General features: G+C 36.3%; 1 protein-coding gene across 3 annotated transcripts in view; it reads left to right on the top strand.

Annotated features, from left to right (window-relative positions):
• Positions 1–25,184, top strand: part of ATAD2B (ATPase family, AAA domain containing 2B) — a 77,958-nt gene that overhangs the window by 16,319 nt on the left and 36,455 nt on the right. For all 3 annotated transcript variants that reach the window (XM_026844992.1, XM_026844993.1, XM_026844994.1), the window contains exons 4-17: positions 946–1,099; positions 3,308–3,410; positions 3,862–3,970; positions 5,250–5,366; positions 6,850–6,925; positions 9,212–9,310; positions 10,506–10,617; positions 11,240–11,355; positions 12,139–12,313; positions 13,091–13,179; positions 14,196–14,355; positions 15,309–15,399; positions 20,950–21,261; positions 25,039–25,171. In XM_026844992.1, the coding sequence (XP_026700793.1) occupies positions 946–1,099; positions 3,308–3,410; positions 3,862–3,970; positions 5,250–5,366; positions 6,850–6,925; positions 9,212–9,310; positions 10,506–10,617; positions 11,240–11,355; positions 12,139–12,313; positions 13,091–13,179; positions 14,196–14,355; positions 15,309–15,399; positions 20,950–21,261; positions 25,039–25,171 (1,846 nt within the window). The remainder of the gene's footprint in view (positions 1–945; positions 1,100–3,307; positions 3,411–3,861; positions 3,971–5,249; positions 5,367–6,849; positions 6,926–9,211; positions 9,311–10,505; positions 10,618–11,239; positions 11,356–12,138; positions 12,314–13,090; positions 13,180–14,195; positions 14,356–15,308; positions 15,400–20,949; positions 21,262–25,038; positions 25,172–25,184) is intronic.

Below are 25,184 nucleotides of genomic sequence, written 5' to 3' on the forward strand. Positions count from 1 at the left end.
TCTGACCATTTTGACCAGAAAAGTTACTGTTTTGGCTCACTTTTTTTTTCTGTCAACATCTTGGATGCTCTCTGTGGACATGGGGAACATTCTTAGATGAAATTCCATTTCTCTTCTCAATTCAGACCTCTTGGCCATGATCTTGATGTTTTCCTTAATTCCCAAATTTACTGTTATGAACTAATTTTGACCTTCCTCTCCCAGCTGGTCTTTTTAATTTACTTACTCTTGTTACTCATTTAAAATTCGGCCTTCTGTGGTTCTTGACATTACTTAACTCTGCTATTGCTTTAGAGAGACCTGCCTTGTCTGCAGCTCCTGCTACCTTGAACAATTTTCCTATATGTTTGTACCTTACAAACTTGCCATCTCCTTACATATCTCAGCTAAAACCACTTTGTCTTTCGTGTCTCTTTTCTCATCAGTTCTGTCTTGTTTAGTTCTTTGTTGAATCTGTGTAAGTGTTAATCCATTAAGCATATTTGGTATTTTTATTATTTATTATGGTACCTCAGGAATGATCAGGAATGGGATCTCTTTTTGTTTCGCACTCTACAGAGTAGCTGATACAGATTTGCTTGTGAAGTCAATGTGTTGTATCTGACCTTTTGATACTGTATTTGAAAGACTGAGAATTCAAACTGTGGTCCAAGCGTGCATTTTAGTATTGATGTTAATTTAAAAATATTGAATGGATATTTGAATGCCAGATTTTCATCAGAGTAAGATTATCATATAAGGAAACAAGCTCGAGTCTGAAGAAAGAGGTTGTAAAACAACTTTGATAGGAATTTTAAAAATATATTTCTTTAGTGAATGTAAGGGTGCTCATACTGTGCTCCATAACTTTTGGTTTGTTGTCCTTGATAAGTATTCTCTTTTTAATTCATGTTTGTGAAAATGTTGTTTCCTGTATTTTGAAGTAGTAATACAAATTTCTCTTAGCTCTCAAAAGCCATCCCCTTCGAGGGGAAAAAAAGGGAGATGGGGACCATGCTTGCATAAACGGAGATATAGAAGTCAGAAAAAGTTGTCGGTCCAGGAAAAACAGATTTGAAACTTTGAATCAGAGTTTATTGTTTGATCAGCTAGTAAACAGGTATGTGGGGATACTTCAGTTGTATTCACAAAGCATCTTAATGATTTAAAAAAAAAAAAATTAGAAAATCCTGTCTTCCAGTGCCATCTATGTGTTTTACTGTGGGAATGTATTAGCGTTGAGGCAAACTAGATTGTGGTTTGAGTTACAGCTGGGTTCTGTGCTGTAGCTGCCCATGTTATCCATGCTCTAAATGCAAAGCAGCTTACCAGACTTTCATTGAGGAGTAAGCTGCTCTGTGTTTACACCTGGATGAAACTGTGTATGTTGGCGGTTATTGCAGAGTGGCTGACATGCTGTAAATCCACACCCTAGTTTGTTTCTTAGTAACTTGTTTATGTAGTGATACTCTAAATGTGATGTAAATTGGGGGTTAGCAACAATGCTCAGAAGCTTTCCAGATTTTGCTTGTATGATTTTGATCATAAAATATCAAAAGTTTGTAGCTTTCTTTTTTGTTTTTGTTTTTACCATTTGTTAGTAATTCACATAGGGTGGGTGTCACTTGACATTTACTGTGCAGACAAAGTAGGTCAGAGAGGGAGGCGTGGTCTGGTCTGAGCATAGGAATGGGAGCCAGAAATACTTTTCTTGAAATAATACTTCTGTGTGGCCCTGGGCAGGTCACTTAATATGTCTTGATTTTCCCACCTGTAAAACAGGTTTTAATAGTCACATCTGTGAGAGACTGCTTGCTCTAGTGCTTGGAAAATGATTTAAGCATAAACGCTTAATTGCCAAGTATGATCTTTATTATTAAATATATTCTGTTGAATTTTTCATTAATTTAATTTTCTTTTTCAGTTTACTCAGTAACTACTTGGTATTAGTGTACAAATTTATATTGAGTTACATTTATTTTTTTGAGTTGCAGTTGAATCTCCCTCTCCTCATCAACAATAGGAAAAAGTCTACCATGAAGATTGTAATTTGATAAGATCATGGTATTGAAGTCTGTTTATGGATTTACAGTGATAATAGTGTGCCCCACAGTCATTGGAGGTTTTTAAGAACAGATTAGACAAATATCTGTCAGGAATGATTTAGGTATTGTGTAGTTTGTTCTTGCCTGGCAGGGCAGGTGGACTTTTCCAGGTCCCCTCCAACCCTATTTTCTTTGACAGCAAACTATAGCATGATTTAACTTGAAGTGGTTATGTAATACATGACAGATCTTGTAGAAGAATTGTTTAAAATCAGAGGGGTTCTCGTAATGAAATCTTGACTTTACGGACTTGTGTCACCAGATCTTCCACTGACTTCATTCTAGGCAGGATTTCACCCTTTAGATTTAAACAGCTTGAAAGAAAGGAGGTGAAGGTTTCTTCCCTTTTACAATTATTATACAATTATAATAGAATTCCAGTGGAAATCTACCATAATCACCACAGAGAGCAGTAACTTAGTGTTCAGGACAGGTGGCCAAATAATTGACTTGGCCTGGGTAATACTCTATTGTTTTCTTAGCAATGAAGCATCTTGGCCAAGGTTGTTATTTATACACCACCATTGTTTTGACAGCTGTTTACAAATACTTCAGATAATGAAAATGTAGACTAATTAGATAGTAGATGAGAGATGGTAGAATAGTGAGGTCAGATAATGAACGATGAAATTTTGGTGTTACTGGTTAAGCATTTTAAAAAAATAATTAAATCTTTATGTATTAGTGTCTTTCTGAGGCCAGGGTAAAAAGCTGTAAAGCTTATGGGGCAGAGGCATTAATTGCTTTCCTAATATTATATATATGTAGGTAAAAAGCTTTACTTTCTTATTCTTCAAACTTAATCTTAGCTGACACCTAATCTAACATCTAAACAGTTAAAAATTTATATACTATAATTTAGGCTGAGCAAAAAATTAAAAAAAATTTTTTTTTTAAATCCTGCAGCCTAGTTTGAACCCCAAATTTTAATAGCATCAGCATTTCTCCTTTTGTATACTCCTTAGTTTATATTCTGTAGATTCACCTTTCACTTTTCTTTATTATGGTTGGTTTTATAGTTAAATTTATGGATTTAAGAAGCTATTCTAAACTTTTCAGATTTTAATTAATTTGTATATTTAGTTGAATTGGAGACCTGGGAATAGTCATAGCAGATCATAGAATTAGATATGTTAAGTTGTTGGATGCTATGTAAAAACTTTGGCGTGTGTACTATTTTAAGACTGAAGGGTTTTTTTTGTTAACTGTTGCATATATTTTAGTACTGCTGAAGCTGTCCTACAGGAAATGGATAATATTAACATCAGGAGGAATAGACGATCTGGGGAAGTAGAACGGCTACGGATGTGGACAGATACAGAATTTGTAAGTGCAGAGTGTCTCAGATCCTCTTCACTGGATAACATTAAAAGTCTTGATAAACTCATATTCAGAACAAAATTTGTGAATATATGCTAAGTCATATTTTCTTTATTGATGAATTGACTGCTATGTTGTTGTGATGTACTGTGGTGGTTCTCCTTTGGTTTGAAGCACACTCTGGTAGTCTGAAAACAGGATCATGGACTGTCATCTGCTTTGTTCCCTAAACCAGCTTGATACTCATGTTAACTATGTATTACGTGGACTAGGTACTATCTGAGAGTTATTTTACGACCTGTGAAATGAGACTGCTTTGATAGCCTACCTGTGGAGGGCTCTGTTGGAAAAAGACTTGAGGGGTAGAGATTGTGTGGAGTATTAGTTACTGAACTGTGGGCTCACACTGTGAGTGACATGGGAAAGTACTGATGGCATTATGTGAATTTTATTCTAGGAGAACATGGATATGTATTCTCGAGTGAAAAGAAGAAGGAAATCACTGAGGAGAAATAGTTACGGGATTCAGAACCATCATGAAGTGTCCACAGAAGGAGAAGAAGAAGGTATGGGTTGTAAAAAATTGTAAGGGTTTGCTGAAGTACTTATCTCTTAAGCTCTCCTTAACTTAAGATGGTAATATATTGCACTACAGAAAGTAACTTGGTTTTAGATCTGGATTTGGAGTTATTAAATAGACCAATTAAAAAGATTATTGCAGATAAGTACACACTGAAGGGTTCCTCCTCCTCTTTAGAAGGAGGAGAAGTTTTAGGGATCTCTTTTTTTTAAGCAAAACTGTTTATCTGAAAGAAGCAGAACAAAGCCTGATTTGTAAATGTTTAAGTTGTTGGAGCTTTCCTTATATTCCCTATTACAGTCCTCTGTTGGAAGCCAGGATGTTATACATGTAGTCTACATGTATGCATGTTCTAACTGACTTGTTATTTCTCATATGCTGTATGCTGGGTGGCAGTTACCAGAAAGAATGTGTAATAGTCAGTTCTGCATTCTTCCTTTGGCAAAGGTATTAATTAAAGTCTCCGTTTTCTGTTCATCTGCTGAATTTTAAAAGGCTTGTAGAAACAAAAGTGTATTTGAAATTCTACTTCCTTTAAAACTTTGGGTGAAACTGGCCAGTGGGTTCAAAAAGTATTGATAAAGAAGGGATTATGGCTAACTTTGATGACATGATCAACAGCATGCTTGGCTTCCTTGAGAAATCAGACTCAAACTTCAGGGATCCATACAGGGTTCAGTATTGTGTGTCTCAGTTTTGAACTGAAGCTGCTGTAAGAGGTATGGTCTGTCCCAGAATAAGGATAAGAATGCAGTCTTAATTCTGAAATCCATGGATGGAAATTCTGATCCTGCTAATAGATGGACTGAGGTGGTACCTTTATACCATGTGTTTATTTTTTTTGTGTAAAAATGATATTGTGAATTGTGAAGTTGTGCTTACTTTCATACTGTGTCAAATACTTGATTTTCTGAGAGTCCTGTGGGAAAAGAGAAGAAAGGCATTATTCTTGATTTGAAGGATAATTATTTAAGGAGAAAGATACTGGATAGAAGTGATACTTGAAGTACTTTACAACTAAACTAATTTGACTACATTTATTTTTTGTTCTGTCACTTTACCAGAACCTTCTGTGGGAAACTAGAAGGAAATTTGACAATGTGTTGTAGGTTTATCTTGATCTTCAAATTGCCAGTGATTTGGCAAATAGTGTTAATCAATAAGAGGGGAATAATTCTCAGTGACCGTTAAAATGTTAATTTTTAGAGTGAAGGTAGCTCTGGCATCAAGTAGAAGTCTTCTGAAAATATTTTTCCCCCCAACAGAGTCTCAGGAAGAAGATGGAGATATAGAAGTAGAAGAAGCTGAGGGAGAAGAAAATGATCGGCCATATAATCTCAGACAGAGAAAAACTGTTGAAAGATACCAGGCCCCTCCAATAGGTGAGGAACTAGACAGTGCTCATGCAGTTCTGCTCAACTGACCTCCAAGAATACCATGGGTGTGGGAACAGAAAAGTTGGATGACTACTCATCCCTGACAGATTTCCCATGCAGTGGTTTGTGACTTCCATCTTGCCTCTTTTTCTGTTCACCATGTGAATAGGACTACTGAGACACAATCTATCAATGTGTCAGTGGTAGTGGCATTGCTAGTGCATGCTGCTTCACTGAATTTTGCAAATACTGCCATGTGCTGGGCTCAGAGTTGGAGGTGAACAGGGTTTAGGTCAAGAAATAGTTGCCTGAAGTTGTCTGGAGCACATGTTTTATGAGGAGTGGTTGAAATCAGGAAGCAGTTGAATGTTAGGTAATTACATAATAAAAATAGTTACTGTTATACTTGCTTCCCTTCTTGAGTGGTAAGCCTAATTCATAATTGTAGATAAATAACATTGCAACAGTTACCACATTTTGCCTAGATGAGAAGTTTAGAATAGAACAGTTCAGTTGTAAGGACCTACAATGATCATCCAGTCCAACTGCCTGATCACTTCAGGGCTGACCAAAAGATAAAGCATGTTATTATGGGCTTTGGTCCAAATGCCTCTTAAACACTGATAGGCTTGGGCCACCGACCACCTCTCTAGGAAGCCTCTTCCAGTCTTTGACTGTCCCCTCAGTAAAGAAATGCTTCCTAATGTCAAGTTTGAATTTGCCCTGATGCAGTTTTGAACCGTTCTCACACATCCTATCACAGGGTCCCTGGGAGAAGAGATCAACACCCCATTCTCCACTTCCCCTCCTCAGGGAGCTGTAGAGAGCAATGAGGTTCCCCCTCAGCCTTCTTTTCTCCAAACTAGACAAACCCTGTGTCCTTAGCTGCTCATCACAGGACGTACTGCCAGGGTTCCATACAGTGTTCATTGTAGTGTCTCTTGATTTTGAACCTAAAGGTTCAGTGAACACTACAATGAACCTTTTAATACTTTAAGACTGTTTAAAATAATGTATTTCCTGCATATTTGGTTTAGATCGGTGTTATATGCAGTATGCTGTATCTTAAGGCAACTTGGACATTAAGACTATGATAGAGAAATGCTGTGGTTTATTAAGAGAAATTTCAAAACATCCCATATTATCATCTGTGAAGAGGTTTCAATATGGAGCTTCATGTCCTGCAAAGAAACTAAAAACATTCTGGATGATTTACATTCTCTGCCATAATAGCCATAGCTGTGATGATTTGAGGAGACTGAAGGTGGAATTCCCATGACTTTATCAAGCCAGATATGGTAATAGTGAAATAAAGCACAAGAGGTTTGATTTCCCTCTACCCCCCAGTTCTTTTCTTAATTAGAGCTTTTAGAGAAGCCAGTGATAACATTATTGGTAAAGCAATAATCTAGGACTTTTGTGCTGCATTTAGCTTACTTTATTATTCTTTTGCAATTGATGTTACAAACCTATAACTTCTCTTACTCAGTGCCAGCTCATCAAAAAAAGAGAGAAAATACACTGTTCGATATTCATAGATCTCCTGCAAGAAGAAGCCATATCAGGTAAATGTCAGTCTTTTGGTACATAGATGTTTGCTTTCCTTCAGTACATTTCTGTTAGCTTTTGATCTTCAAAACATTCTTGAGTGAGTTGTACGTTGACACATGTGTGTGGGTCTTGCATTGCATCTTAAGTTCAGCTCCTGATCAGCATACAAAAAATAATTTTGTAGCATTTCATAACAACTGTAGAAGCTTTGTGATAAACAGAATGGAAAGAGGTGTGCTGCAAGTACCAGAAAGAGGGTTGCGCATTATACACCGTAGCTGTTTCTGTCTTATATTTAGTGTTTAAATCCAAAGCAGCAGTTTAATAAGTATACCCTTTCTATTCTACAAAAATAAACCAATTGGGGTAATGTTTTTTGTTTTATTCCAGTTCAGATTTTATCCAAGTAATACAATCAATTTAATAAATTATTTACCAAGAGTAACTTTTGACTCTTACCTTTTGTGTCAGAAATGTCTGGAATACACCAAGTTGTCTTGGAAACTGTCAATAGGCTTTATTTAACAGAACTTAACTGAGACCAGAGCTCAATACATTTTTTTTAAAAAAATAAACTTATTTAAAACTTCAAAAACATAAATCTGTCCATGAACAGAATCTAAGTAAACAAATGCTAGTCTCAGCTGAAACGCTTGTTTTATTGCTCAATTTAATGGCATAATGAAAATATTAAAAGTAAATAAAATAATAGCAGAATCTTATGATTCTCCAAGTTTCATTGTAATATAAATAAAAGCATTTGATTTTGCAGAGCTTTTTTTTTTTTTTTGTCTTAAATGTTATAATTGTTGGATAGTCTCGAGATTTGTACTTGTAGTAAGATACAGAGTGTAAAAGCCATTATCCCTTCAGTTTTAGCATGCTTATTGCTGCAGTCTCTTTTTATCCCTTCTTGTCAGGACATTGTCATGAAATTCTTGCAAAGTGCATGATATTCTCTTTGATGTGTTTTAAAATGTACCCAATTTTTGGTTACTGAACAGTAAAACTGATTGACTGTGTTATCCTTTAGCAAAAAACCAGCTAGTCATTACGTTATCATGTTCATTCTAATGATGCAGCTCACTGTATTCACTAAAAATACATGAACTTTTACTACTCGCCAACTTTGTCATGCAAACTGTGTTCAGTATTGGGCCCCTCACCCCAAAAAGGCCGTTGAATGACTCGAGCGTGTCCAGAGAAGGGCAACGGAGCTGGGGCAGGGTCTGGAGCACAGGTCTTCTGGGGAGCGGCTGAGGGAACTGGGGGGCTTTAGTCTGGAGGAGGCTGAGGGGAGACCTCCTGGCCCTCTACAGCTCCCTGAAAGGAGGGTGCAGAGAGGGGGGAGGAGTCTCTTGAGCCAAGTAACAAGCGACAGGACAAGAGGGAATGGCCTCAAGCTGTGCCAGGGCAGGGTTAGACTAGATGTCAGGAATTATTTCTTTCCAGAAGGGGTTTTTGGGCATTGGAATGGGCTGCCCAGGGCAGGGGTGGAGTCCCCATCCATGGAGGGGTTGAAGAGGCTGACCCAGCACTGAGGGATCTGGTGGAGTTGGGAACTGTCAGTGTCAAGTTAATGGTTGGACTAGATGATCTTCAAGGTCTTTTCCAACCTAGACGATTCTGTGAAAAAAAGTGCCGACTTTTTTTGAGCTGAATGCTTTTTTGTACAGATGTGCATTTTCTAATATTTTGGAAATACTCAGTTTTTGAAATACTGCCATACTAAAATAAGAGGTTCATGCAGACTTTGAATAGTAATTTTATTTAGATTCAGATCAGAAGTTATGCTACAGTTATTTTTGTGAAACTGTTCTGATGTTCAGAATTAATGACCTCATAAAAAGAGAGCTTATACTTTAGGAAGGATAGGGGTTTTTTTCCAAAGAATATTTAAAGGGAAGCATCAAACTGAGTAAGGAGATCTTGATATTTCTGTTAGACTGGAGATGGCTGCAGTGGTTTGAAGCTTTTCTACGTACAACTGCTGCCTTATGAACTTAAGCAGCTTACTGATTGAATACTCAGTCACATTTGCTGAGGTAACATAAACTGAACTATGTGTCTTATGGGATCTACTATTTTAGTAATGCTCATGTTTGTCAGATATCCCTGTACAGTAAAAGATATTCCACTCCCAGATTATTTTGATACCTAATAAAACTAAAATTTGCATACATCTCAAGCCTGAATATTACTGTACTTGCTGCTTCAATTTTGTTTTTATCAAAGAATGAAAACATGCAATTCTAATGCAGAAAGGACTGAGTTATTTGTTTATTTTGCAACTTCAATAGGAGAAAGAAGCATGCCATTCACAGCAGTGATACAACTTCTTCAGATGAAGAACGTTTTGAAAGAAGAAAATCTAAAAGCATGGCCAGAGCAAGAAATAGGTATGAAAACATGCTTGGACTTTAGGAGGGTTTGATTTTTATTGTTCATCAGAAAATAAACAGAATTATTCTGTAATGTTCTACCAGTTCTGCAGACTTTTTTGAGTCTGCCTGTAATTATCTGCAGACACAGTTTAGGAGGACTGCTGGTTTCTATATTAACATACAGTTTGAAGTCTTTTGAGTAGATAATTAACAATAGTGTTAAAAAGATGGAAAGATAAGAATATCTGTTTGATTCAGCTGGGATATAAGACAAACAATTTCTGTTGGTTAAAACAGATTCTTACTGTTGGTGTTACTTGGTCCTAGTTAGTTCAGTTGTACTCCAAATACTAGCTCTTATTCTTCGCTCTGTGTTGTGTAATAATATGTGCATTCTGCACCCTCAACACATTTTTTGACCTTACATTTATTTACCAGTTACCTAAAAGTGGAAGGTCTATAATGTACATCAGTAGATTTACATACTGCCACAGATTACAGTAGTTGGAATACTGAACAGAAAATTTAAAAAAGCATATTGTCATCTTCCATCTCTTCGTGTCTGCCACACCATTCTCTTTTCCATCCTGAGGAATTCCAGTGACGTACAAGTACCAAAAGTGTAGTTCCAGGTGTAACCTGTATCTTACTGGTACCTTTCTTCCTCCCTTTATATGTGTATTTGACTTGATGTAGTATCTGTGTAGGGCCTTAAAGCTTCTTTATGTACACTAAGAAGCTGGAACAGGTGGATGTAAGTTATGGATGATCTGCAAGAAATATTTTTATTTCTTTCCTTTGGACTCTAGTGAGTTATATTTTTAAAAAATCTGTTTTCCTTGTGCTGTTAATCTTTTTCTTACCATACTAAATTTAGGCAGTTCATCGCTGGCACTGGAGAGTGTCCTGTTATTCTGGTCAGCGTTGTTTCTTCAGCATTTATTTAAAATAGTCTGTTACAGCCTAGTTCTCCAGATTTGAAATATCTGTATGGAACCATAAAGCTATCTTTATATTTAAGGAACTTCCAGATATACAAGAATAATTACCACAATGAAAGGGTTATCTTGGATTACCTTATCAGTCCAGAAGGGTTGCCTCTTTAGATAGCAGGAGGGCATTTAATATCTTGATTATTTGTGTTCCAGCAAAATGATCAAAACAAAACAATGTCTATTTGGTGTTTTTTTTTTTTTTTGTTGTTGAACAGGTGCCTGCCTTTAAACTTTAGAGCAGAGGACTTAGCTAGTGGAATCCTGCGAGAACGTGTGAAAGTTGGGGCAAGTTTGGCTGATGTTGACCCTATGATTGTTGATAAATCGGTAGGTTTTGTTACAACTTTTTATTTTCCTTCCCCCAATTATGTATAAGCAGAATTCACAACAGCCTCTCATAAATCAAGCCAAAATATCAATTGCCCAACTATATTTCTTTGTTTACAGTAATTTTGTGATTACTTGTAATAGTAGAAACTGGGATAATGCTAAGTAGTGCCAAAAACAGGAGTACTGACCACTTGGGTTGGTTAACTCAGTGCTAGCCATGTGGGCCCTGTGCCTGTTCAGGAGCAATGATCTGCATGAGCTTATGGTGTGTGTTGTGCAGAAGCTGCTGAGTTATTACTAGAGCTGAACCACTCTCTAGAAGTACTTTGGCTATATTCATGTTATGCTATGCCTAAACTTAAAAATGCTCTTCAGACTTAGGCTGAATCTGTGTCCACGCATCCCTGGCACAGTTAACCTGTGAACCAAATAAACCTTATGTAGGCAACCAAGAGCTGACTTGTCCAACTTTTTTTTTATGCTTTCAAAATTCAGGAAACTCCTGTTGATCAATGCAGTATTGTTTGGAATTTGTTGTTAAATATTTTGTAAGTAAAGGTACTTTTGTGGAAAGCTGTTACAATATATGTTCTCTCTGCTTTGTTTTTTTTTTCCTAAGGTGCGTTTTGATAGTATAGGGGGATTGAGCCATCATATCCTTGCACTTAAGGAAATGGTAGTGTTTCCTCTTCTCTACCCAGAAATATTTGAAAAATTCAAAATTCAGCCACCAAGGTAGGTGTACTTACTCTTATTGTTGTATTTTATTTTATTAAGCTCTGAAGAGTGTGTCACTTGAAAACACATAGGAGATTGATTCTTTCCCTGAAGTGTTTACAGTTCAAATAGACTTACGTGTTTGCTACCCCGCTTGTCTATCAGAATGTAATAAGTGGGATGAAGAGTTACAAAAATCTAGTTTATTTTCTTGTGGTAGGAAGGTAAACTTTGTAATTTAGTCTAAGAAAGAATTCTCAAATGTTCTGTTTAGTAGCACCTTGACTTTTCTTCCATTATGTTATCAAATATTTCACTAAATCAAGTTAAATGTTGATGTTTCTTTTATAGAAGTAATCTCAATAATGTTATGTTATGGTTTTAATATTTATTAGGTATCTTGCTATGTGATGTAAACAGGTACGCATAAACTAAGTAAATTGGAAAATTTGAGGTATTTTTGTCATTTAAAGGCAGTACGTCTTTCCAAAGAAGTAACAAACTCTGATTCAAATATTACCTAAGATTTAATATTCGAGGAGGCATTTAACTAGTGTAAAACAATTAATTGGAAGCTTAATATGCCTTTGATTTATGTTCTCTACAAAGCAAAGATTTACTGATTTGAAAGCATAAAAAACCTCTTAGATTTTTGTGAAGTCATGTTCAGTACACCAAATAATAATATTAGAACTTCAGTCTTTCTTCTCCAGGCTCCCTGTCTTCATTATAAAATTTGACTTGGAGTTTTTCAGGAGACATAAAATAAGTTTGTGACTGTGTTGATCCATTTATCTTCAGGGGCTGTTTATTCTATGGTCCTCCTGGAACAGGTAAAACCTTGGTAGCTAGAGCTCTAGCTAATGAATGCAGTCAAGGAGACAAAAAGGTGGCTTTCTTTATGAGGAAAGGAGCAGACTGTCTCAGTAAGTGGGTTGGTGAATCTGAACGCCAGCTTCGACTCCTTTTTGATCAGGTTAGATGAAAATACATATTTTTCCTATAATTTCTCTGTATGTTGCTTTTTTTTTGTGTGTTTTAGGCAAAGTTACTTGCAATTGAAACTAAATATCTGTAAATATTTGTTGATTGGACAGGATTTGTCCAAATTATATATTTAGATGAAAAAAAAATAGAGGAATGGTGACAACAGTTTTTATTGCTCTGAAAACTGAGAAGTCTCTTGACTTGTCCATTAATGAAGCAGACAAAGTAGTTTGTGTAAAAATTGGGGAAAAAAAAATAAATCAGTAACTTTGAGTTTGACGGGCATGTTCAAGATAAATGCTATATAGAGGAAGATGCAGAATTTCATCAGTGGTGTGTCCTTATTTGGCTTGGAAGATGATGGGCAGAAGAGAGAGTTGCATAAAGCAGTGAAACACAGTTACTCAAACAAAAGCTGTTTTCAGACACAGATGTCTAAACAAACAGATTATGAGCAGTTAAGATACTGTTTTCTGTAACTGAGTATAAGGTGTCAGTTTGTCTTTAATCTCTCCAGCACACAGTAAAACTGATACACTGGTGCCATCTTGCTTATTCAAAGGAGAATGCAGTCTTTTTTGCTTTGAAACAGTACTGTAGTTGAAAATCCAGTTTTATTTTCAGACTATACACTATTTAACAAAGTTGTCTCAGTATATGTGTTAGTTTAGCATGTTAATGCTTTGTAATAAAAACAAACAGTTTTCAGTCTTGATGGATTAATGAATTAACAGGGAATTAAAATTTTTTTTTTCTAACATACTAGGCATACTTGATGAGACCCTCTATAATCTTTTTTGATGAAATAGATGGCTTGGCTCCAGTTCGTTCTAGTAGACAAGATCAGATTCACAGGTAATTTTTCTCATATGCTACCATTATCTTGGTATATGCTGCATTATTTTGGTAAACTCTCAAGTGTAATTTTACTTAGTTCACAAGAAAGGTTTTTACTTTGTCTTAAGTAAAGGATTTGAGTTCTTCTAGTGTAAACTCACTTACACTAGAAAGGATTGTTGAGTTTTTTTGGTGTCAAAAGTAATCTTTTCAGTTCTTCAGACAGATTGTAATTTGCTGAGAATTGAACTGCAGTGGACATTACCCTTCAGCCACATTATTAACTTCAGGATTTCCACAGCCTGCCTTTTTGGTTGCTGGTTTTGTACAGTAAACAGGTTATCTGTTATCAGCCCAATAGAATAGCTGGTTGAAAAAGAATTGTATTCTAAAATGATGAATTTTAATGTTCTATGAATGAACTGGACACTCCTATCATTTTGATTCTGGATGGTGTGGTGTGCAAATCTATCTTAAGTTGCTATTGTGTCATTTTTTTAAAAACATTTTTTACAACAGTTTACTGCTGACTGAAACTTTTCCTGGCTGCTTTCAATCTCAGTTCTGCCATGCTTTTTATGGCAATGCACTTGTATCTTTGATGCTATAGGTGGTGGCATTTGTGTGTGTATCTCACTCCACTCAGCTAAGGGGGCGTAGGAGGGAAATTTTGGGGCCAGCGGACTAGATTATGGGAACATGTGGCTTTGTCTTGATGCACCTTTCTTCTGCCTGGTTGCTCTAAACAGGATGATGCATACACTGTTAATGGAAGAGAACTTTTCAGAAGTGCAGCAAATGGCTTCCTGAGTTCACATTCCTCAGAACTTTTAAAGGAGGAAGTTTTAATTTGATGTAATCCTTACTGGAGTCAAAACACTAAGTATAATACAGATATACAGGGTTCCTTTTTGCTTTGAGGCTTGAAACAGTTTTGCAACTGGTTTCTTTGAAATTATGAATGTTGCAGTTGAAAAAAAAATATAATTCTTGCAGTGTTCCCTACACATTCTTGTTTTTGAAAACTCTTTTAGCTCTATAGTGTCTACTCTTCTTGCCCTCATGGATGGACTGGATAATAGAGGTGAAATAGTTGTAATTGGTGCTACGAACAGACTGGATTCTATAGATCCTGCACTCAGGAGACCTGGTCGCTTTGACAGGGAATTTCTTTTCAACTTGCCTGATCAAAAGGTAAACCTTACAGAGGAGATTTATTAATAAACATTTCTAGTATATTAAACATCTGAATGCCTGACAACCAATCTCATGAAATAAAAATATGCATTGTAACTTGTAAGAATGTTTAATTTTAGGAAGACATTTTTAATAAAAACACATTGCGCACATAGAGTTGTATTGAACTTCAAGTCTTCAGAATATAGTTAAAACTAAACAGATGTGTAAATTGTTTTCATTTAACTGAATTTCTGATCTGAAAACTGTAGTTTTATATGGATTTGTATAATGAGCACCAACTTGGAGTTTTGGAAGTTACGTTAAGAGAAAACAGCTTTATTATCCTGTAGACTGCTAAACTCAAAAATTGTACACACAAAGCCAGATGTTAATATATTGTCAACAGGAACATTTCTGTTCCTTGCCTAGATTCTGTAAACTCAACCATAATGTTTCATTAATTTATATTTAAAATTAAAGTACTTTGCATATTCGTAGGTGTATTTGGCTTCTATAGATTTTTAAAATGAAATAGTTTTGGAGTTCATGTGTATGTACTGTGCTACTTGGCAATAAATTAATTGGTGAGGCAATTGACAGTAGGAGCTTTTAATCATAGATGCAGCAATTAAAAATTAAATTATAAAATTATAATTCCTAATAAAACATGAGTTTTGATCAGTTCATGTATAATAATGTTGTTGATTAAACAGCAGTTAAAATGTGTAACTGATATACTGAAAAAATTACTGCTAAGAAAAGAAGGGAAAACCTTTGCTCTTGAGAGACTTTTAGGTGCTAAGTTCTATTTTATGCATCTCGGTGACATCAAAACCAGGTAAAATAGCTTTATATTCACATGAAAATTTTTTTGTCTAAAATACTATGATGTGAATTTGACTTGCTAATTTTGATCTCTCCCTTTTTTTTTTTCTCTTTTTTTTCTTTTTCCTTTTTTTAAATGTCAGGCACGAAAGCACATTTTACAAATTCATACCAGGGATTGGAACCCCAAGTTGTCAGATCCTTTCTTAGGAGAACTGGCTGAAAAATGTGTTGGTGAGTATTACAATGTTAGTACTTTTACTATAGGTGCCTTTCTTTTCTGTGTAAAACTTTGACGGTGTGTTCAATGTATCAGGATGTTTTATTATTTTTACCTTTCTCAACTTCTAAACTTTCAACAACACTCTTTTTGTAATAACAAAATATGCTTCTGTCTTACTAAACCACAAAATGAGTAGCTAGTAGTCGTTTGAAAGTAGTCATGTTTCCTTTCTGTAACGCCACTGTCCTTATATAGGATGCATACCCTCAGAGAAGCAATATGAAGTGGAAATTAGAATCTTTAGGTAATCTTCCCATTAAAGTAGTATGTTGCAAATGAGATAGGAAGACTTGGGGCTTTTTTCTGTCTACTTAGGGAGGGGGTAAAAAAATCAGTACTTGTGTGGGGTTTTTGTTTGTTTGTTTTTGTTTTTACTGACTGGCATGCTCTCCTCTGACATAAATCCAACAAACTAACCAGCCTTTCTAAAGATGAAATTTTTTCCAGATTGCTAGCACAGAACCTCAAAGGGTAGATGCAGGCAGGGGACAAAAAAAGCACCACACCATGAGTACATTAATTATACCTTTGGAGCGCCCAAAGACCTGCTGTACTGAATGGAGAATGGTTGTTCAAGATAAACCTGCTGCTTAAAAGCTAATCAGAAATAAACTCAAATATTTTTATAGTGAATTTAACAGAGAAAATGACCCTAAAACACACACCACAATCTCTTCTCAACAATTTGTCATGCAAAGATCCATCCTCTGTCAGTCATCTGCTTGGACAAGCACTGAAGTTCTCAGAAAAAGGACAGTCTCAAATATCTGTGCATTGGAATCCATCATCAGAGATAAAAGAACTTTAAATTGAACATCAGTCCATTCAGTCAGCTACAGTACATCCGAATTATCCTCTTCATCCACAGGGACATCTATCATCGAAGCAGCATCCCTCCGCTTTTGATGTACAAAGACCTCAACATCTTCTGGTGAGGAGAAAACATAACTATCCAGCAAACTCCAGTTTAAGCTTTGCCGGGTATAAGACAGCATGTGCCAAACCCATTTCATGTAAATTCTGCTTGATTTGTGCAAGGACATGGTGCTGCTTAGTGGGAGAGAGGGGAATAGATGGGTTAAAACCCAGTTGTTTCTTTGAAAATTCACCATATTTTTGCATTGAGAACGCAATTATGTATTTGAAAATTTCAGACCATAGGGAAAGCCTTTTGTAGGTTTGATTGGAAGACATTCTTTGTGCTCAATAAAGCCTGTCAGTTCTGTGGAAAAGTCAGCTAACAAAAAGAAATACCCTTTTCTGTTTTCTTTGGCTTTCCTACTGTCCAACTACTGTGCACTTGATTGTCTCCATTCTGCATCTTGGAATTTATATGTTCCCATACATCCAAGATTAAAAACTTTTGACTATTAAAAGGACTCTTTAAGACAGCTGAAGTAAGCCTTGTTTATCTTCTTCATCTTGAGATTGCTTCATCATTTCTGTAAGTTAAATCTGCAGCAACTAATTTATTTAAACAGACTTCCCAGATTGTTTGTGGCCATTACAAATTGGACTCATTGGCACACTTGTCATATGATACAGTATATACTGGTCTGCTATCTCCTTCTGTGTACAGGTTTTCTTTAAAAACAAACAAACAACACCCCAGCCCCCCAAACAACACTTCCTCTCCCCCAGAGTAAAAGCTGCCTAGTCTCAACAGGCTTTTCGCACAGCATGGTTTATACCTCTCTCCAGTTCAGCAAACTTGGCAACACTTAACTACAAGCGTATGGATTCTAATGAAGAAAACTGCTGAAATGCTACCAAAGTAAATGACTTTGGGGAAGGAGATGTATGTGCGACTCAGAACTTTTTAAGATCCAGGGGTGTAATTATAAAGAAATTAGAAGGGAAAAGCCCCAGGACTTACAAAAAATAGGTTATTTCCTGAGGGTTGATTTTTGTCCCAGGTGTTATAGATTACATACCTTTTAGGAGATTTCTATGTATGTGAGAATTAAAAGAATCCACTTCACTGAATGGCCGCATCACTGCAATGTGTGTGAGACAAAGTGAAGCAGCTTGGGGAGAGAACAGAATTGCTCAGAAGACCACACGCTGATGTCTTATTAGTACCTTCAATAAACAACAAGTAATTATTATGTTTTTTTCTGCTCACTGGAGATGGGCCCCAGATATCCTGAACCTTATAAATCCTTTCTTGTGCTTATTTCATTGTTCTGAATGATAACTTCCTGTAGGTAGAGAGACTATTATCTATTAACTCAGTCTTGGAGGAAATAAAACCTATTAGTAACTGAAAAAGTGTGAATTCCTTCTCTCTCATCTTGCAGATGAATCTTTTTACAATGTAATAGGAGTTATTTAAATAATGTTAAATAGAATTGTAAAGAAGCAAACCATCATGCTCAAGATGCTTGTTAGAAATACTCTATTCTGTGCTTGTTATTGCAGGAGCATTTTGTGGCAAAGTGATACTTTGTTAGATTTTCCTTTTGCATCCTAATGTAATGATAGAGGGGAAAGTTTTGGCATTAGTGTTCCATGTTTTTCACATTTTAAAAAAAACCCCATTTTTCATTTCTGTCATCGTGCTAAGTTGTTCACTAACTCCCTTTCCCTTCAGTCTATTTTAGGAGTTTTAGAGAGTTGCACAACATAAATTGGAAGAAGTGCTCAAAAGTGCTCACCTAAATGTTTTACCCAGCAGTTTGTTGTAGGTTTTTGGGGTTGATAGTAGGCAGAATAAATTTTAAAGAGGACCATTTCTGCACAGTAGAGGTTGAAGAGTATGGCTTTAACATTTCAGTGATCGAAGTGCCTTATTTGGAAACCTATATGGGAATCCACTTGTTTGCTGTCCCACTCTTTGAAAGTGGTACTTAGAAAATGTTTAGTGGAGTGTGGTGGTGATGGGTAGAATAGGGGGGACTTGACAGGAATACCTATTTTTGTGCTAAGTTAAGGTGTGTCAGTACATTTTGCCTGCCAACTTGAACATCCTTTGTGAGATGCTTCAAAAATGGAAGCAAATGCACTGAACCTTGGTTTTATATTATAGTGTCTATTTGGGCAAAAATAAATTCGGGTTATTTACTGTTGGCACGATATATTTTATTTTGCTTTGACAATACTTTACTCATGTTTTTCTTCCTCTTAATCAGTGTGCATTTACTTAGAAATAAAAAGCTCTTTACTGTTCTGCAAGATACAGGATTTTTGCAGTTTTCCTGTCACTGAAATGGATGTACAGTATGCACAAGAGAGTCCCTCAAAAAGAGACACCAATTATTAGTCTTCAAATGTAATTGCTCCTGAGAAATGAAAAGTAGAAATGGAGACTAATTGTGTATCTGATCACCTGAGAATTTAATTTTAAAAATAGGCTACAGGCTATTATTTCCTAATTTTGCAATTCTTTGGAGATGTACAAGCGGTGATTAAAATGACTGTTAGAAAGTGATATTACAGCATTTATTAATAGAAAAATTGGAAAGGATATAGCTCCTGAGCTGTTGAATCTTTTGTTACAAAGATACAGTTTTTAAGATGACAGGCATTCAGGATGCTGTATATCTCTAGCGCATCTTTGATTCAAGGTTTGGGTTAGTGCCCCCCAGAATTTTTTGTTTAATTTAAATGGGAATGTGATACTTGATAGTGAAAGAACAAAGCAGAATTTAGAGGAAAAACCTCGGTTTTGATTTCTGTGATGCACGTCTAGCTACTGTCTGATGGGTTCACATGGTTGATGGAGTGTGCCTCTATGGTTTTGATTTTGTGATGGGGGTTAGTTAAAAAAAAATAATCTTAGTGTAGAAAATAATTAGTTGCCTATTGATTAATACAGTGGATGTATTTGAACATACTTCAAATGTTATGTGTATTTATTTCAATGTAACTTGTAAATGTGAATTGTTACATACTTTTTTAGATAACAGTCACAGTGTGTGCTCATCTACGTAATTGTAGCTATTAACCTTTTTATAAAATTACAAAGCTTAATTTTAAAGTTGCAGGAGGAGACTGATATTTATGGTGATCTTCCATCTGTGTGGGTTTTTTTGCTTTTCAAAAATTATTTTCAAGTATATATGAGAAACGGGTGGAATTTTGAGTCTCAGCTGATTTAAGTCACCTTTATAGCTGATAAGTTGGTATATTTTATTATTATCCCCCAAATTTATATATCTGAAAGTTGGGGATGGAAAATTGTCTATTTTCCATATTAATTGTTCCCTTATTTATTTTTCAACACTGTGTGTGTTAATCAGCTTTGTTCCTTGTTGCTGTATGGATCTTGTAAAAATATGTATGCCAGCAGCACTGAAAACGTCAGAGGGTAAAGAGAGAGAAACAAGCCAGGCTTCAGTTTTGGGACTCGGTGCTCCCAAAAGACCAATAGAAAAAAAAGAGTAGAAAAAGTACAAATGGTGTAAGACCTGGTGGGGAAGAGGATGTATGGTTAAAAAAAGGTTGATTAAGAATAAATTAGCTAAAGAATTGATTAATTAGCTGTTATAAACACTTCGTTGTAAAACCATGAACTTTTATGTGGCAATACCTCAGTGCAACATGTTTTCCTATAGTGACTGTATCTCTCTCAAAGAGTTTTTCCACTGGTATAGTGTTTTACATTTTTTGAAAGATGGAGCCATGGTGCTACAAAACACAGTGGCATATTAATGTCTCTTGCTGAGAGATAGAGAAAAAATGGAAATCTAATTTCTAGCTCTGGAGAAACCCCCCAGACCATTAGTACTGCAAAGGACACAGCGGTATTAAGTCTTTCTGTATTTCATAATTACCAGATCTGTGTTTTTCAGTAATGATGATTAAGCAATTATAGGTAGCCACCTGTAGATATTTATGAAGCTAGGCTAAATTAAAATTGCCATGCTTTTTAATAGTTTTTCTACTGTTTCAGTTATATTAGTAAAATTATGAAACTCTAAAAAGCCTGAAACATTTTTCTTGATAGTAAAAGTCACATTTTTTCCAGGACTCCACAGTATGCTTTTTTAACAGATTTCATCTCTTCCATATTCTACTCATGAAACATTTTTCTTTATACTGCTCATTTTCTCAGTCTGTAAAAGTTTAAAGTCATTGCTGTTCATCTGGTAAAACAAAATTACTTTGCTATTAAAAAATATATTCATGTAGATATTAAAGTAAAAAAGGAGAGGGGCTAGCCAGTTAAAATTGCACACATATTTTAGACAATATTAAGGAAGAAGAAAGTGATGACAGACCTATAACCCTGGGCTGAAAATACACTGTATATTGCACTATAAAGGGAAAACGTAGGTCATTTTAACCTCAGTGTGGAATTAATTTCTTACTATATTTCAATATACCTGTACATGGTACACAACACTGTCACTGGATTATGACTGATACCTTTTGGCAGATGCTTTGTGGACCTTGACAATTAAGTATTACTGATTGTTTTTAGCTTTAGGCATGTTTGAAATATATGTAGCACAGCAATGCTGTTTCATGGAAGATATTTTTGTTTTTGTGTGCACTAGGGTACTGTGGAGCTGACATAAAAGCACTTTGCACTGAGGCTGCCTTGATTGCCCTGAGAAGACGCTATCCTCAGATTTACGTGAGCAGTCAGAAACTACAGCTTGATGTTTCTTCAGTAGTTCTCAGTGCGCAGGATTTTTATCATGCAATGCAGAATATTGTGCCTGCTTCCCAACGTGCCGTGACGTCTTCAGGACATGCGTTATCTCCTGTGATCAGACCACTGTTGGAACGTACCTTCACTAAACTTCTTGAGGTTTTACACAAAGTGTTTCCTCATGCTGAATTTAGCCAGGGTGACAAAAGTGAAGGTATGCGTTTTGGTTTTTTTTTGTGACTGCAGTTTCAGTTTGGAAATATTTCAGCTGGCTTTTTCTGTATTGCTAGCCTTAAACCTGATGTATATTTGGTTCAGTGTTATTAATAGGTAAATACAATTTGCTTGCATGTTGTGTAATTCCTTCTGCTGATTCCAGGTTTCTGCGGAATTTAATAAAATGACCTGTATATATAGACCAAGATTCCATAGCTGCAAGTGCCACCTGAAAAAAATGAGAACCCCCGAGTAATTTACAGTTTAAATACAAGAAATAATGGGGCATAGTCAGATGGCAGAACAAAAGAAAATAGTGACATAATGTTGCTCAGTGTGTTAGGACCTGACATTGGTGCTCCTGTCCTGAGTGTCGGCTGTCCCCAGTCCTTTGCTTGTTGATGCAGAAGCAGGCTGGGCAGAGGAGTGAGTACTATGGGGAGCTTGCAGCTCAGCACGTGAGACACTGGTTAGCTGAGATACCTGAGCCTATGTAGTGGTCATCTACTGGTTAAGGAGAAAGTCCTGAGGCTTCCCTCCCCTTTAAATTGGCCTGATGCACTGCTGATCCTCTGAGTTGATTCTGCTGGCTTAGCAAGTGGAGAACTATTTGCTGTTTTGTCAAGTTAGTTTTTTGCCAAATTAGTGAGTAAAATCAACTCAATGAGGGGTCAGATGTATGCCAGAACCCTGCTGGGGTGGGAGCGATGTGAATGCGTTGAGGAAGCAGGGAATAAGAAGGAATGTAACTGATTATTTTGACTGGCAGTGACTCAATAGATTTTGGGTTTATTTTACTCAGCCCTTCTCTGAGATGTACTTAAATAGTTATCCTGGTCATTTTTTGGAAGTTAAATGTTGAACAAGATATGTTGGTTTTGATACCTACTTTTTCTGACACTCTATTTTATATCGTTCTTATCTGGGATTGCCCACACCCCTTAAACTATGTAAACGGTACTTGTGGTTGTGCGTGATTAACTTGGAAATAGCCCAGTCATAAAGTAAATCTGTGACAGCCATGACTTTCTTTGCATTTCTATTCCAGAGCATGCTTTCAGACTGCAGCCCAGGCCAGCTTAAACTGATCCTTGTGCTGGCTGCTGCATTTCCTCCAGCCCAGCTGTGCATTTTTGTGCTCTCCGTTCCACTTACTTTAGTACGTCAGGCCTTTTGTTAAACCATTTTAGCCAGCAGACTCATCCAATAATGATGTATTTTTGTCGGGTTAGTTTTCTGCTGACTGTGGGATAGATGGAGTCTTTAACAAGTGTTGGAGTTGGCACGAGGTGGGGCCTGGGAGTGTGTGGTGGTGGGTAGGGGGAAGTGAGCTGGTTTGCAGCTGCAGCTAGATTGTTTTAGGCTCCCGTGGTCATATTAGGCTCTCATAACCAAAGTTGTTTAAGATGCTTAAGTCTGTATACTGTTAACCTGTTGGTAATGCCCAATTTAAAGATTGTCATTATTGTTGAAGAATTGAATTAAGCGTCCCTGTCTTTGTGAAGTTCTACTTCAGAATATTTTTTTCGCCTACATTCTTTACGTTTCTATTTGTTACTTCTCTTTGTTGCTAACAAAGTGAGTTTGGAATCATTTACTGATTTAAACAGTAGTTTTATTAGGTAGTTCTGCTGCTATGGCTACTTTAAATGTAGATAATAGATTTTGAAGATACATGAACTAAGGTTTCTTTTAACATTTCCTCTGTACCTTAGTTTTTTTCTTTTTACCCCCTTAAATTCAAGAAAATACTGAAGATAATATTAATCTGTGTTAGAAACAGCAAAATCCACTTCCACGTACAATGATTTTAAATACAAATGTAGATTACACACTAGGGCTTCAGGTTTTCTTGAATTCAGAGCCAGACTTATAGCAGATGCTTACTGGTGTGTTTGCAGTCTGCATATCTAGTTTTCTACATGTCTTTGCAGTTCGCTAATGACTCCTGTTACTTGTAATTCAGTGGTGTCACAGGGATGTCACAGAGGCTTGATGCTTGGGATTGAAAAATGGGCTGCCTCTTAAAATAATTCTATATTTTATGAAGCGAAAGCTGTGTCCAGTGCCTGAGCACAGGACCTAGCCTATGGCCTACATTCAGTATAGCAAAAATTCTGCCTGTTTAGGGACTGCAGTGAGCCAAGAGTGAGGAGGCCTATATCTGGTTGAAGGCCTCTACCCTTGCCCAGAGCAAAATATCCAGCAGCTTCTGAACTGCTTTTTCTTGCTGTGGACTAGCTTTTGGTCAGTGATTGGGATCTGCAAACCCTTTTTATCTTTGCCCCTTGAGGAATGACTATCAGGTGTGTGACTGCATCATGCCTTGCCAAGGGATGTGGCATGTCCTCATCCCATACCAATGGAATAATATTCCTGCCCAGCCTACTCTGAATCCAGTTTCTTGCTTCACACAGCCAACTAAGGGAACCTTTGTTGTCTTTTAACAGTTTTCCCTCTGACCGTGTGTCTAGATGCATAGCCCTTAGATGGTGTCTGCATTCAACACTTAATACTGGCTTGAAATTGATTCCTTTGCCCTGTGCTGGTGGTTTGATCAGTGTAGCAGGACCTGTGCCATGGCTTCATGTAAATCAGGCAAATCATGTATATTTGAGAATAACACTTCGATCTCTGTATTTCACAATTTCATTTCACAGCAGTTTATTTTTCTAAGTGGCTGTGGCCAGCCTGAGCTACTGTTAGGATGTCTGGTGGTTGCTCTGAACAGCAGTGTGCTGCAGTGACTGGACTGCTCTCAGAAATCTTCCCATCTATCGCAGAGCATTTTGGTCCTCAGGAGACCTGGCCTCTGCACTGCTCTTACTGTACAGCTGAGTGGCTGTGACCATATTCATCCCATTGTTGCAAACCGATTTCTCCATGGGAATGAGAATGAGTGGCTTGTGTGGGGGTAACGCCAACTAAACCCCTTTACTGGGGCAAATAAAGATCTTGCTGCAGTTTTTTCCTATTATCAAATCTCAGCGGTCTACTCTTAATCCCATTGCAACTCTGGTAGCTAATTTAGCTGTACCTGATTTTCAGCTGCCAACTGGTTGTTTTGTTTTAGTGCTGTATTTGTATTTTTTGCAGTTGTTTGTCCCTGCAGTCTGTCTTTTGAATGTAATCATTCTTTTAGCTTGTTGTTTCTGAAGGGCTATATAGAAAGTACTTCAGTTCATTATGCTACTATATTAGCAAAGGAATTAAAATAGGTTAAGGTATAGTATATAAACATGGGATGAAATGAACTGATTTTCATAAAAAGTAATTTTACATTATTTGGCAGATTATCAGGGTGGGAAACAATTCTTCATAAAGATACATTGTCTAGGTAGTCATGCTGAGAATAATTTTGGAAGAAGTACACCTGTAAAAAATTTGGGCACTTAGAACAAATAAATAAGTACAAAATTCTATATAGTCTGAAGAATTACAGATTTTATAACTTTGCCCTTGAAAAACCTCTAGCTGTGAAATAAAACCAAAGGAAGCATTTTATAACAAGCTAAACATTTGTTGTATTGGCGAAGTTGTTCTGCTTGATGGTTTAAAAAAAATTGTAATTAAGATTAGACTTATACAGTATTAAATTTGGGTTTGCTTTTGAAGTAATAAGTACATATTCTGATATTTAGACAGTTTTAACTCATTTTTTCCACATTTGAAAATGTGTTATAATTTACATGAAGAAAATCGTAATGTCTATTCTTGTTTGTTGTGCGTGTACTTAGAAGTGATAAGGTTCTAATTAATACATTTCTTGGAACAGATGTACCAAGTCTAATATTAGATGGTAGTGAAGATGAGAATGCTTCATCAATTTTTGAGACAAGCTGTCACTCAGGATCACCAAAGAAACAGTCATCAGCTGCTATACATAAACCCTACCTTCATTTTACAATGTAAGTATTTCTC

This window comes from Athene cunicularia (assembly GCF_003259725.1).
Source record: "Athene cunicularia isolate RWA chromosome 3 unlocalized genomic scaffold, athCun1 chr3_part1, whole genome shotgun sequence".
Taxonomy (NCBI): Eukaryota; Metazoa; Chordata; class Aves; order Strigiformes; family Strigidae; genus Athene; species Athene cunicularia.